General features: G+C 41.3%; 1 protein-coding gene across 4 annotated transcripts; it reads left to right on the forward strand.

Moving 5' to 3' along the window:
* Positions 1-40: 40 nt before the first annotated feature.
* EIF5A2 (eukaryotic translation initiation factor 5A2) lies at positions 41-10,376 on the forward strand. 4 transcript variants are annotated; one of them, XM_089508853.1, is made up of 5 exons: positions 41-93; positions 3,381-3,570; positions 6,414-6,518; positions 8,815-8,946; positions 9,187-10,376. In XM_089508853.1, exons 1-5 carry the CDS (start codon positions 56-58, stop codon positions 9,244-9,246), a joined length of 525 nt encoding a protein of 174 aa, XP_089364979.1. In that variant the 5' UTR covers positions 41-55; the 3' UTR covers positions 9,247-10,376. The 4 variants fall into 4 exon arrangements, with proteins under 4 accessions (XP_089364979.1, XP_089364982.1, XP_089364980.1 ...); XM_089508856.1 differs by lacking the exon at positions 41-93 and adding an exon at positions 153-244; XM_089508854.1 differs by lacking the exon at positions 41-93 and adding an exon at positions 855-1,523.
* Positions 10,377-13,729: the final 3,353 nt, after the last annotated feature.

Here is a 13,729-nt window from a genome sequence, read left to right on the forward strand (position 1 = left end):
GGGGCACAGGAGATAGAGGGAGTGAAGCCTTCGTTGGAACGTACGTGTGGCACGCATGCGCTCTGGCTCCCCTCAGACTCCGACGCAAGCGAGGTTCGCTTCCTCCTTGGCCTTAATTCCTTCCTTTCCGGCGGCTCTGCGCGTGCGCGTTGCGTCGGCGGCGCTCCTTCTCCTTCTCTCTGCCTCGCTCTCTCTCTCTCTCTCCCCCTCCCTCCCTCCCTCCCTGCCGCGTGTGTCGTGCGAGGTAAGCGTTTCCCTGACGCCGGCGCGTGCGGCGCCTCCAACGTTCCATTCGACCGTTGGGACCGTTGGAAAAGGGGGGGGGGAGCGAGGGGGGCGGTTGGCGCGCGCGCGCGTTCGAAACGGTTGCCATGGAGATTTTACCTCAGGCGGGAATAAGGAGCCGTTCCATGAGGGCTCCCCCCGAAGCTCCGTCTTCGCCCCTCGCCGCCCCGATGCTACTATTATTGTTATTGTGTAGCCCGCTTTTTCCTCAATGCTGCCACTCAAGAGCGGCTTACTACGGTTTCTAAGAACTACTTTCAAATACATAACACCGGCTCCGTCATGAGGGCCCCAAGTTTTGAGAACAACTTTTAATTCCCTAGCTCGCCCTTTTCTCTCTCATGGAGCTCGAGGCGGCTTAAAAAGGAGTCTTAAAAGTCCTTAATATTTAAACAACTCAGGTTGTAGGCACACTGTAGAGATAATCCGTTTTGAGGCCGCTTTCACCGCCCTGGCTCCATGCTGTGGAATTCTGGGAACTGTAGTTTGCCACAACAAACTACAGTTCCCAGAATTCCACAGCATGGAGCCAGGGCAGTGAAAGCGGCCTCAAAACGGATTATGATTCTTTTTTCCCTGAGAGAGTGTGACTTGCCCTTTAACTGCCCTGTGTCGCCAAGCTGTGGAATTCTGGGAAGTGTAGTTTTGTGAGACGTTTAGCCTTGTCTGCGAGAGAGCAGAGAAGTGGTAAACTACAACCCCCAAGGTTCCCTAGCACTGAGCCAAGGCAGTTAAAGTGGTCTCAAACTGGATTACTTCTGCAGTATGTTTTTGACCATAGCCACCTTAAAAAGGCGACCTGGTCCGGTTTGTTCAAAGTCTGCGCTGTTTATCTTAGCGGCCCATGTGCTAAACCAAGCCAGCAGCGTCTCATCGTGGTTTGGGCGTTGGGCTGCGACTCTGGAGACCAGGGTTCAAATCCCCACCTAGAGAGGAAAGTACTGGTCATAGCTGCTGTTAGAAATAAAGAAGGGGAAAGTGGGCTGAACTTAACTTCACCTGTTTTATTCTGCCAGGTGTATGAACATGGGTTTCATTTGCAGAAAATAAGCAAAAATTAGTGCTAGAGAGCCAGTATGGTTAATAGTCTGAGTGCTAGACTAGGACAATGGGAAACCTGGGTTCAAATCTCCACTCAGTGGAAACCCACCGGATGACCATGGGCAAGTCACACGCTCAGCCTCAGAGGATGACAGTACAAGCCCTGTCTGAAGAAATCTGGCCAAGAAAACCCCATGGTAGGTTCACCTTACCCTATATTGAAAACAACTTGAAGGGACGCAACAGCAACCCCATGTACCATTCTTCGGTTCTCACCCTCCCAAAGCAATCATATCGTATCGAAAGGTGCCTAATCTTGTAAAATCGCCATAGCAAAATGTATAAATTACTGTGGGAATGTGCTTGGGTTCAGTGGGATGCAGCTGGGGTGGCCGAAGTGGGCTTCTCAGTCCAGTCCTCCCAACAGGAGCACCTACAGCCCTTGAAAATGTAGTTTTGAGAATCTGAGACCTTGCTAAAGCTTGAACTGAGGAGGCAGGATCCCTCTGAAACTGCCCCAAGGCACTTTCTGAAACCTTGCAATAAAGGGATGTCACATGCAATCTGTTACAAAGCACACTGGATATACAGCCTAAGTCTTTTCTTTCAGATTGGTTGTTCAGACTCCATTTCCCGCCTTTGGTTTTAAAACTGGCTGCCTTTGGCCAGAATAATTGTAGTTGGCCAACAGGCTTGCACCCAAATGCTTCTGAAAAGCTCACAAACAATTTGTGAGGGTAATAGCCACTCCTTATTCATACCTCCCGGCACCTGAAATGCAGGAATGTATTGCTTTTGAAGATGGAGGTCTTAGTTAAGCAACCTCTACTAGATGTCATGCCTATCTCCAGTGAATGTATTGTCTTGCGCCCTTCCAAGAAAAACCTAGATGCAAAACTGATACCAAGGTGTGTGTGTGGCTTGAAGTCATCTGTTCATTTATGGTGATCCCATGAATTTCACAGGATTATCTTAGGCAAGGAATACTCAGAGGTAGTTCCTCTATCTGAGAAATAGCATACAGCACAGCATTTGTTGGCACTCTCCCATCCCAGTACTAGTGAGAGCTGACCTCTTCCAAGTCCAGAGGATCTCGTTCCTTTAGGGTATTTAGGCTGAGACCAAAGTAATCAGATGCAAATAAAGACGGACTTCGATTATGTGTAAAAGAGGGCATGGGGAGGGCATGGGAAGGTATACTTGCCATTTTTTGTACATGTCTAAAAATGCAATATTCTCACGTGTTATTCTATTTGGCCCTAGATCCACCTACTTGCTCACCTATGCCACACCGTCATAGCTTCTGGATAGTGATGAATCAGATGCCAGTGAGATCATCTGTAGCAGTTTTATCTTTAGCATTTCCACTTGGTTTATCTTCATATTTCCTAGGTCAAAACACACTGCAGAAATAGTCCAGTTTGAGACTACTTTAACTGTCCTGGCTCAATGCTAGGGGATTCTGGAAACTAGTTTTGTGAGACATTTAGCCTTCTCTGTCAGAGAGCTCTGGTGCCACAATAAACTACAATTCCAAGGATTCCCTAGCACTGAGCCAGGGCAGTTAAAACAGTCTCAAGATGGATTATTTCTGGACCATAGTTTATAAACCTTTTGGAATTTCTGTTGGTATTTTTTCCTCCTGTTTCTCCCTGACCTGTTGAAAGACATTGACTGAAAGCATGACGCATTTAAGCATCACACAGGGATCAAGTGACTTGAGAATGTGGTTTTTTTTACCCTTGTCTGCTGTTATCAGATTGTATGGCCTTGATTTTGGGGATGCACTCATGCAGAACATTCACTTAATGTGGTTCAGCTATCACATTTCAACACCCTATGGTGCTACATTTATGAATTAGTCCAGTGTGGCACAAAGCAGGGCATTTTGTGTAACATCAGTGTTAATGACTTAAGATGTAAGGTGACTGCAGTGGGAAGAATATTAATCCTTATTTATTGAATGCTCTGTAGAGATTGTATTTGGGTGACGTAGTTGTATTAATTGATTGATAAAATTTGTAAATGACTGATAAGTGACTGTGGAATTTCAGTATTTGCTGGAACACACTTCCTACTATGGCTGATGAAGTTGACTTCACCACTGGAGATGCTGGTGCATCTGCCACCTACCCAATGCAGTGTTCTGCTCTTCGCAAGAACGGCTTTGTGGTGCTGAAGGGACGTCCCTGCAAGATTGTGGAGATGTCAACTTCCAAAACTGGCAAACATGGTCATGCAAAGGTAATCTCTTCCTTCACTTCTGTTAGACATAGGTCTCTGCATTTTAGCTTATGAATGCTGAACTTTATGTTCATTTTGCATTTTGTACAGTGTGAGTTTTGTGTAATTTGCTACTTGTTGGCATTTCAGTCCAATTGACTATCCTCTTGTACTGTTTGTGATCTGGCTAAGCATCTTGTATGAGGTGAGTATCTCAGTATTGGAAACATAATTCATCCATAAAAATGCAATGTATCTCCTGCTCCAAATGGGACAGCATTCCTGAATGCTGGACTGAAAAGTTGAGGGACTAAATTCTAGTTCTCTTAAATCATAGTTTGGATGCTCTTTGTTCTGGTCTTAATTACCATAATCATAACAGGGCATGGAACAGGGAAACCACTTTCATGAGGGAAGAGGAAAATTGAATGTCATCCTGCACTATGACCTCATCTTGGGGATTATGGTTCGGAGAATCTGATTATGCTACAGTGTTTCATTCAGATTTGGATTGCCACTGTCTGGATTGATCCAGCAAATCAAATTTACAAGTCAGGGCTCATTGAACAAAATGCTGTTAAAATAAATAATAATAAACTTTATTCTTATACCCCACCTTTCTGCTGCAGCAATCAAGGCAGCTAACATGACTAGAATATTTTGGAATAATACATGCTCTCAATAAATAAACTGACCCCCCTTTTTTAAAAACAGGATTAAATACAATACAGTTTAAAAATTCAACCTATTAAAATGACAGCAATTTTCTAGTAGAGAAAGTAGTTACATAAAGTAGGGAGAGAACAGAAATTAGATTCTGTTAACTTGCCTGAGCTACTCTTCCTGGAGCATGTAGGATGCATTTGGATAAATGCCTCAGTTTAGAACAGCTGGTCCACACACGTACGGTTGTGATAGTTCTTGTTATATATTAACTTAGATGGGCAATACTTTGAAGATGATAAGCAGAGATAAGTGGCTTGGAATGGAGCTGTTAACTGTGCACAAAAACAGCTTCTAAGATTAAAAATCATCTTGCACAGCTGGATATGCAATAGGTTTTAGGTTCAAATAAATGCTTAAGCATAGAGTTGGCACGAGACAGTAATAGACAATGATCTTATACATTATGGAATGAATTTTGGTGCCTGCTGACATGAACAGGAGAAAAAATAAGTTTGAGCACTGAAAATGCTGTAGTAGCATGGTGTGTTAGACTCAAGGATTTTAAGATACATGTGTTTAATCAATACTAACCTTGTGAATGGTGCAAATGCCTGAATGAAGCATTACAATTTTTCTCAGAGCACCTTCAACTTCTCTTCTTTGTGTGGATGTGCATTATTTTCCATCAGTGGAGAAGAGCAATGAGTTATTCCTCTTTGCTGCCTCAGAAGGCAGCACCAGCCATTCAAAATCTTTAAATATCTTTTCTTGAGAGGAAAACCCCACTGCACCCCTAATTACTGGTCCTGCCTGCTCCAGAACACACAGTTGCTCTGCTTCTTCTCTGTTTTTAAGATCCTGGTTTACCTTCCTTGGGGATGGCTGCATTTAGGCAGACAGAAAAAGACAGCCTGTTCTCACTCTTGCTTGAATTCTCTGAGAACTTCCAGACTGGGAGGGTCCCAGGACAAGGGCTTTTTTTCTCCCCAAGAGGCCATAGGAAGTAGATTTACCTGAAAGTGTGGAGAGGCTTCCTGCACACTTGCCAACTCTTTGGGTGGACAGCCAACTTTGGTAGAGATCTTACATAGTTGCTACACTGGACAAGGCACCTGGTCCAGAGGACCACCAGTTGCCCTCAGTTGCACTCCCAGGGTGAGTGAATCTTCATTGTCTCTTTCTTCACCTCCCTGGGCTGCCCCCCCTATTTATCAGACCTTCTTTCTCCTCACCTTCCCGCTCGGGCCCTCCGTTCTGGTAGTCAAGGTTGGGATTTTCAGCCCAGGATTTTCTCTGCCCATCTCAGACTCGTCCCTTTTCACTTGCTGCCCCTCACTCTTGGAACCTCCTTCCCCCATGAGTAAGGGCCATCACTTCTTTAACCAGCTTCAAAATGGAGTTGAAGACCATCCTGTTCAGAGAAGCGTTCCCAGGCATTGCGTGATTATCATTTGCTATTTGATGTTCTTTTTGTTGCCTGTTTTATTGAACCATTTCCTGTATTGCTATGTATTTTTATGTATTATCCTATTATTTCCTAGATTGTACGCCATAAGCAGGTTTACTCTTATCTATTTATTGTTTTTATGTACAGCGCTGTGCAAATCTACAGTGCTATATAATTATAAATAATAATAATAATAATAATAATAATAATAATGCTATTGTTTGGCCCTTCACATTGACTTCTATAAGTGAATTTACCAAATTGTGGTAAAGGAGTTGGAGCCCAAGAAGAGCAGCAATTCTGGCCAAGGCCAGTAATGAGGAGGCTGGTTGGAAGATAGATGAGGTGGCTCAGATTCCACACGTGGAGACTAATGCATCTGGGTTTCCTAAGGGGAGAGGAATCTCCACCTCCTCTGCACACAAGAATGCACAGGCACCATTTTGGCGTGGCAGAATAGCACATACTATGTACATCATCAAAGCTCAAGCACTCTCCTGCATTAAATCTAAGTGAATCCTGCATCTTCCCCTTAGACCTAGGCACCTGGATATTTCTAGTACCCATTCAGAATTCACCATATAACCCTGGCTACGCCAGAGCACTCTAAAGGGTCATGCTCCCAAACTCCCAGCCACTTTTAAGCAAAAACAAACTGAGAGTAATGAGACTGGGATAATACATTGTTTTTACATAATTTTCTTTGTATTTCTTTGTATTTTAAATATCTGACATATGAACATTCCTCTAGGTCCATTTAGTTGGCATTGATGTATTCACTGGCAAAAAATATGAAGATATTTGCCCTTCCACTCACAACATGGATGTTCCAAATATCAAGAGGAATGATTATCAAGTAAGTATGCATGAAGTATAGACTGGGATTTGGTAGCCTGTAGCTCTCTAGATGTTTCACTGGAGTGGTTAGATCTGATGGGATTTGTAGCCCAGCAACACTTGGAAGGTCATGGTTATCCCATCCCTGATAGATCCATCCAGTTGGTACCTGCTTAAGTTTACATCAGTAAGAATCCTGCCTTGCCTGCCTTCCTCTTTCAACAACTAGTTATGTCACAATTCCATTTGAACATTTGTTTCTTTATTAGATTTTTTTTCTGCCTTTCTCTGCAAAATTGGGCTCAGAAAGAAGAAGTAGCACTCACATGGTTAAAAGACGTTTCTACAGCAGCCTACCTTAATTGCTAAATGCCTCCTCAAATAAAAAGATATTTGTATAGCAAGGAAAAGACAACAAAAGCATCAGTCTAGCTTCAGTAGGGAATTTCATAGTCTGGAAATGGTGTTTATAGGTTCCCACCAAACATGGTTCTGAGAGGCACAACCAAGGGAGGGGCCTCCCATGAAGATACCACAGCTCAGGCAGGCTTCTGTGGGGAAATATGGTACAGATGGCCTGTACCCAAGTCATATAGGGGTTAATGGGTTATAATGAGCTTTTTAATTATGCCAAGGAGTAGACTGATAGCCAATGGAGTCCATTCCTTTATTTAGGGCACATTGTAATAAATCGGTTTGGTTCAGTAAAGGTTCATGCGCACAAATTTAATGTTTATTTAAAGAAAAGAATCCAAAACGTGAACATTGTCTTGTACAAAGGAGAATTGCTTGTGTAAATTGAAACAAATGTTAACAGGGAAAAAATGAAATGAAATGTGAAAACACATTGATGAAGAACAAGTGCAGTCTAAGAATATATCTGGTTAAAACTAGTAGGAGATCCATGTTAGAAAAAAAGGTAAAGGCAGCCTCTAGGTCCCCCTGATTTGGATCAGGATTGCACTTACAAAGGAGGGAAAGCCCTCCTGCATGGTTTTCTAAGCAAATCAGGTTTTTCTATCAAGGTAAAACGTGATAAACACACCAACAAGCACTCTTGATTTAAGCTCCAAAATTTAGCCACCCAAGAACCCATCAAAAGAAATACCAGGCTCTCCCTCACTCCATTGCACTCCACTCCACAACTCACTTTCAGTTAAATAGGACTTCCCTATTCCCATCACAATGTTAATTTACCTTCAGCGTGGAGAATATAGAGTTCAGTGGACTCTCTAGGGTTTTGTTCCAGTGGCATAGTAATATTGCATCTCTTATAATAAAGGGGGAAAATCAAGGTCTGCTATTCAGATTTTGGGGGAGGGGTATTCTCAAGTAGCCGCTCTGAGAGCCTTTAGGGCTGAAGGGAGGGTATAAATACCGCAAATTAAGAAATAATAGTGGATGGTAGAATCCATGAATAGAGAATTTGCAGATGGAGGGGTGACTACTGCTGCTGCAGCTGTTATGTACCTTCAAGTCGTTTCTGACTTAAGGCGACCCTAAGATGAATGTGTAATGAGGTTTTCTTGGCAAGATTTATTTAGAGGGGGTTTGTCATTGCTATCTTCTGAGACTGATAAGGTGTGACTTGACTAAGGTCATCTAGTGGGTTTCCATGGGTGAGCAGGGATTCATACCCTGTAAGTGTTACTATCTAAAAGCTGTGATTGTATGAAAAATATATGTGTACCTTACTACATTTAATTTCAGTTGGCTCCCATATGGTTAAATTTGCATGAATTTTTGCTGAAGTGAACTAAATATTTTATGCTTAAATACAGGGCAGATAAAATGCCAAAAAGAAGTTTAAAGTATTTGGCAGTCCTCTGAAACACTTTCTGCTCCACCCAGAATAATTATGACGGCTATCAGTCAGTCAGTCATTCAGTCATTTATGCTCCACCTTTCCCCCAGGGCTGGGACTCAGCAGACTGAATAGTTAAATATTTAACAAACTGCAAAATAATTAACACAGTCAAGTGAAATTGTATTCTTTTTGCTTTCAATGAGCAAAGATTAGAAAACTGTCTGGTAGTTGTAGCATGAATTTCTCATTTTTTCTTTAACTAGAATGTGCTAACAAAGAAGCATTTAGTTTGATGAAGTAAATGTGGTTCACGTTATACAATTGACAAAGTCAATATGGTTGAGGGTGAGTTGTGTATAAGGTGGCTTTTTTGTGTCTATGAGAGATCCAGAAAGCAAAGTCAAAATAGCTAAAGCTAGTATCTGTCCCATTGAATTTATGTTTAAATTTTGTCACTTTAGTTAAGAATCCAAATCAAATCCTGTTTATTTTACACACTTTCCCACAGCTAATCTGTATACAGGACGGCTACCTCTCTTTACTGACGGAAAGTGGTGAAGTTCGTGAGGATCTAAAGGTTCCAGAAGGTGAACTAGGCAAAGAAATAGAGGGGAAATACAACGCAGGCGAAGATTTCCAGGTAAAATTTTAGTCCTAAAAGTATTCCTTTGCATATTTTTTCTGATATTAACAGTTGATCAAATATGAGTTACTTTGTCTCTATATGAATATTTTAATGGGATTGAGGACAGTTTGCTAAATGTTGAGTTAGAAGTACTGGCACCAGAACTTGGGTAACACTGAACCACTGCCACACTAGACTTGATGCAAATATAATCTTGGTCAAATAATCTAACCATGTGCTTTTTTTCTGTTGTAGGTATCTGTTATGTGTGCAATGAGCGAAGAATGTGCTGTAGCCATAAAACCTTGCAAATAGGACCATCTGGATCTAGGCAGTTGCTCAAGTTCTGGCAACTGCAAATCTTGTATTTTAGTTCTGATTATCACCAAAGCTATAACCTTCACTAGCAACCTCGTGTCTTTGTTTGAAAATAGAGCTGACTAATGTTGCAAGCCATTTGGCAATACTAAAATTGCTGAAGTTCAAGTGCTTACAGGAATGGCAAGGCAGTCAAAACTGTCATTTTAGATCATGAGGTATTAAACTAGTATGCTTTGCTCGAATGAAACTGTATAGCAGTGCCAATACCAAGATAGTACTAAGTTTGGGTTTAAGAATAGTGTTTAAGTACAACATTTTAAATCAATGAAAATAACCATTTTTATCTTAAACATTGTAAAATATGGCTTGCACTGAACTGTGAATACTCACTGAGCTAGAGACAAAGGAAATCCTATGATCAAAATGCCAGTGCTGATGGCCATGTACAACAGTATGCATCTGTAGTCTTGCTGGCTCTGGCTCACTCTTAACATGTTGCCATTTGCCTGTGATGCAAACATCCAGGATATTGGATGCTTTCATACTCTGGTTAATAGTGCACAAATGTTCAGGGGTTAGGGGTGTGATTCACTAGAGGCCTTTGATTTCAATATGGAGTTCAGCCACTCTTCTAGTTTAAAAGAAGGGAAAGCCTCAAGTGTTTCAGTATTATATGTACTTGTTTTGGATTTTAACTTTAGTTTTGTAGCACAAGTAGAATGCTTGGCTTCTTTTTAGGAACTGGAACAAAAGTGTGCATAGTGGCAACTTATATGAAGGCTAAATTTAAACCCTGTTTCACCCAAATAATTTAGGTCATGGGATTCAGACCTGCTAAAGAACTATGACTCAGCATTCTGTCAAATGGAAGAACTTCAGGGCTATGTAACAGGGTCACTTTGACTCAAAATCTATTTGTGCAGGACTTGGTTACACTGAACAGGCAAATGCCTAACCACTAATAGACATGATCTTCTGCTTGGAAGATCATGCTTCTGCTTAGTTAGCATTTGGAGAAACCTAATGACTTATATTTGCCTTAAATATTGGTAGCAACTGACTAACCTGAACTAGTGACTGGGTTGTTAAAACATGCTTGGTTTATTTTGGGTACCTTTGGGGTGGGTGGGTGGGTGGGGGGTTAGGATGCAGAATTTTGAACTATATTTGGGAATATGGTTGCCCATCGCCAGTGAAGTTATAGAGATGTAAACTTTATGACGATCTCACAGTAAGTTCTAGATTGGATAGGAATCTGCACTTTTCCAGATACTGTTGGACTGCAACTCCCAGCATTCTTCATGATTGGCTGTGCTGGAACTTGGAGTCTTAACAACATCTTGTGGGTTTTGAGTTGCACCATTCTCTAAATTTAACTGAGCAAATATCTATGCAGAGAAGGGGCACAATGCAGATTGGTTTGGCAATAAACACTCTTGAATAAAGCACAGTCTTGATATAATGTCAAATAACTATATGTTTTGAAGATCTAGGGCTACTAGAAAGTTAGAGGATTTTATCATTGTTAGTCCAATCATGCCAGTATTCCTGGGTAGCTGATTCTCAGTCTTGATAGGAACGGGAAATCCTAATTTGAAAAACAGACTTTGTTGGCTAGTATCATTAGTCATTCTCAGATGTTCTACAGGAGTTAGCAGCTGTGCCCGAGTAACTGAGGCGCCGTCGTTACGCGCAAGGGGCGGCTCTTCCTGACGCGCCTTGCCCCTCGTGCGTAACGAGTGTGTCAAAATGGCGGCGCCCTATACAGATAGGTGCCACCATTTTGATGTCACGGATGCATAGCATCCGGACGTCACGTGGCGGAAGTGACGCCGCGAGTGCACGCCTTGCAGCGCCATTTCCGGGGCGTAGGAAGAAGCGCCATTTTGGCGCTTCTTTCTTGCTGCGCCCAGGAACCGTGCGGTTTGGCTGCTGCGGTTCCCGGATGCAGCAACCAGCAGCAGTGCAAGACCGCCCGTTTTGGGCGGTCTGTAACGCGCCTGAGAGAATTATTTATGTCACAGTATCTGAAGATTCCTGCTAACATCTCATTGCTTCTGTCATCTTAAGGATGCATATGGCTGAAACGTATGGAGGCAGCTAACTTATGGAAATGTTACTTTAATTACTCCTTGCCCCAGAAATGGGGGAGTCCTACTTCACCTTGACTTCTATGTGTCTGGATTTACAGGTTATCAAAGCTAGCTGAATAAGTATAGCATCTGCTAGGTAAATCATATATAGGACACTGGCATGCAGCTGTATGATATCATTATTTCACAGCAACAAAGACAGTAACAAAGCCATTTCATTTTGTAGAGGGCAATCTTTCTACAAATCACCAGGTTTACAATAAACTGACGTTGCTAATAAAAGATAAATGCTGTATATTTCAGGTTCCTAAGCCTATTTCAGGGTAATCATGTTTCTCTAAATCCACTTTAAAATGCTGGTTATTTTTGTTGGAATAAGGTGCATTTAATTTTTAAGAATACTCTTGAACTATCAAGAGAATTCTTTTCAAACAAACTACAGGCTAAAATGAAGGCTGAACAACTCAATCTTGGTGTTTTGTAATGGTTCAAGCTTTCATTTTGGGACCATTGATATTTTTGTTCAGTGTACTATATTTTCTCTTGCCTCAAATGTTGGAGAATTCTCTTCTTAAATCTTAAGTTTACCTCTTGATGTGTTGCTGTTTGTTTTTTTGTGTTCAACAAAACCACTGCTAGTTGAGCCATGACTTGAATATACTATTCTCAGGGCTGCTCTTGTGAAGAATTGAAAGAGCTTAAGTTGATTATTTTATCAAAGCTGCTTTGAAAGTCTTACAGGGTTTTGTATTCCATAAATTTATAGCATGGCTGTGATACAAATAGAGTTCTAGTATATTTGAATCTTAGTTGAAAGCAGTCAAACATTGTGACCAAGTTGTTCTTGTTACTAGATGACATAATTGACTGCAGTAAGCTTTAAATGTTGGGAAATCTGCTATTTCTGGGAACTTTAACAGAACAAGCTGTGCTTAAATACTACTTTCTGTAAAAGTGCAAGATTCTCATACATCATAATCAAAATGTTTCACTGTACAACTCAAGACACTGATCTCAGTAGCTTTTATTTACATTGTCCTATCCAGGGCTTACAAAACTCTGAAGTCATCATCAGTGACTGTTACATTAAAACATTTTATTGTAAACAAAGTGTGGGAAGAAGAGGTTTTTGTATTTGCCATATGTGGAAGCTTGGTCAAGTATGCAATATACCTACTGGCTAGTGAATGGATGTATTTTTTCTGCATTCCTGTAATAGTGAAATATTCATATGTTAACAAGTTCTTGCCTTTTAATGATTGTTTTATTGAAATGTTTGAATTCTGATTTGGGTCACAGTAAAGAGAATAAAGTTTAAACCTAACGACTAATCCATTTTTCCCCTGCCAACTGCTAGTAAATATGTGCATGTTCCCACAACCTGTGACGTTGGGAGAATAGTTGGTTTTGTTCGATATGTTCCAATATGACTCTGTCCACCACAGTTCTCGTATGTGACATACATCCAATGTTCTCTAATGTTATTTTCAAGGAGAAATACAGCATGGCAGTTACACAGCTGCAAGAGTGAAGCTGAGTGAGCATATACTTTTGACTGATAAAAATTTATCTTGTTATAGTGATGTCTGCTTGGAAGCATATGTTTCTTTGCAGCTTTCCTTACTGCTTGTTGTGTTCAAGACAGTTCAGAGGAGAAAAATGTATGTAATAATAATAACAATAGTATTTATTTATACCCTGCTCTTCAGCCAAAAGGCTATCAGAGCAGCTTACAAATTATTAATTAGACATTTAGCTATTTCCCTGCCCTTTGGCTTACAGTCTAAAAAGACAAGACACAAAAGGAGAAGGGAATGGCAGTGGGAAAGGGGAAAAGTCCAGCAGATCTTCTTCCCTCGGAGGCTTGAACCATGGCAGATGGACTGGAGGGAGGGCTCTTCTTACTGTGGTTAGGCCCGATGGAGCTGGCCTGTTCTTTTCTCCCTCTGGATGATGGTGGATGAATGGAGGGCCTTCTTTCAGGCAAGGTCTGATGGAGCTGGCTTGCCTTTCTCCCTCTAAATGAGAGAGTATATGTAGTGAATATATTGGTGGTCCACCGTCTAGTAGCACTTACATATCTAACAAAATTTGGCCAGAAAAGGCTTATTCCACACTTTCATTTTTGGTTATAACAGGATAGGTTTATAGAGTAGGATTAATCTTTTGCCACCAGCATGACCAAAATACTAAAGTGCAAGATCACAGGTATTCAAAAATGCCAAACTCTGCCAATTATATTCATAGTGATTTAGAGTGAAATCATCAACAGTGAAATACAGTTACACCACAATAATGGAGGCCTAAAATGAAAGAATAGCCTTTGTGCAGTGTTCCTTTAGCTTCTGAGCACATTGACAGTTGGAAGTCTTTTCGGCTTGAGT

This window comes from Sceloporus occidentalis, unplaced genomic scaffold (genome assembly GCF_023333645.1).
Source record: "Sceloporus occidentalis isolate IW3139 unplaced genomic scaffold, rSceOcc1.0.p SCAF_2, whole genome shotgun sequence".
Lineage (NCBI taxonomy): Eukaryota > Metazoa > Chordata > Lepidosauria > Squamata > Phrynosomatidae > Sceloporus > Sceloporus occidentalis.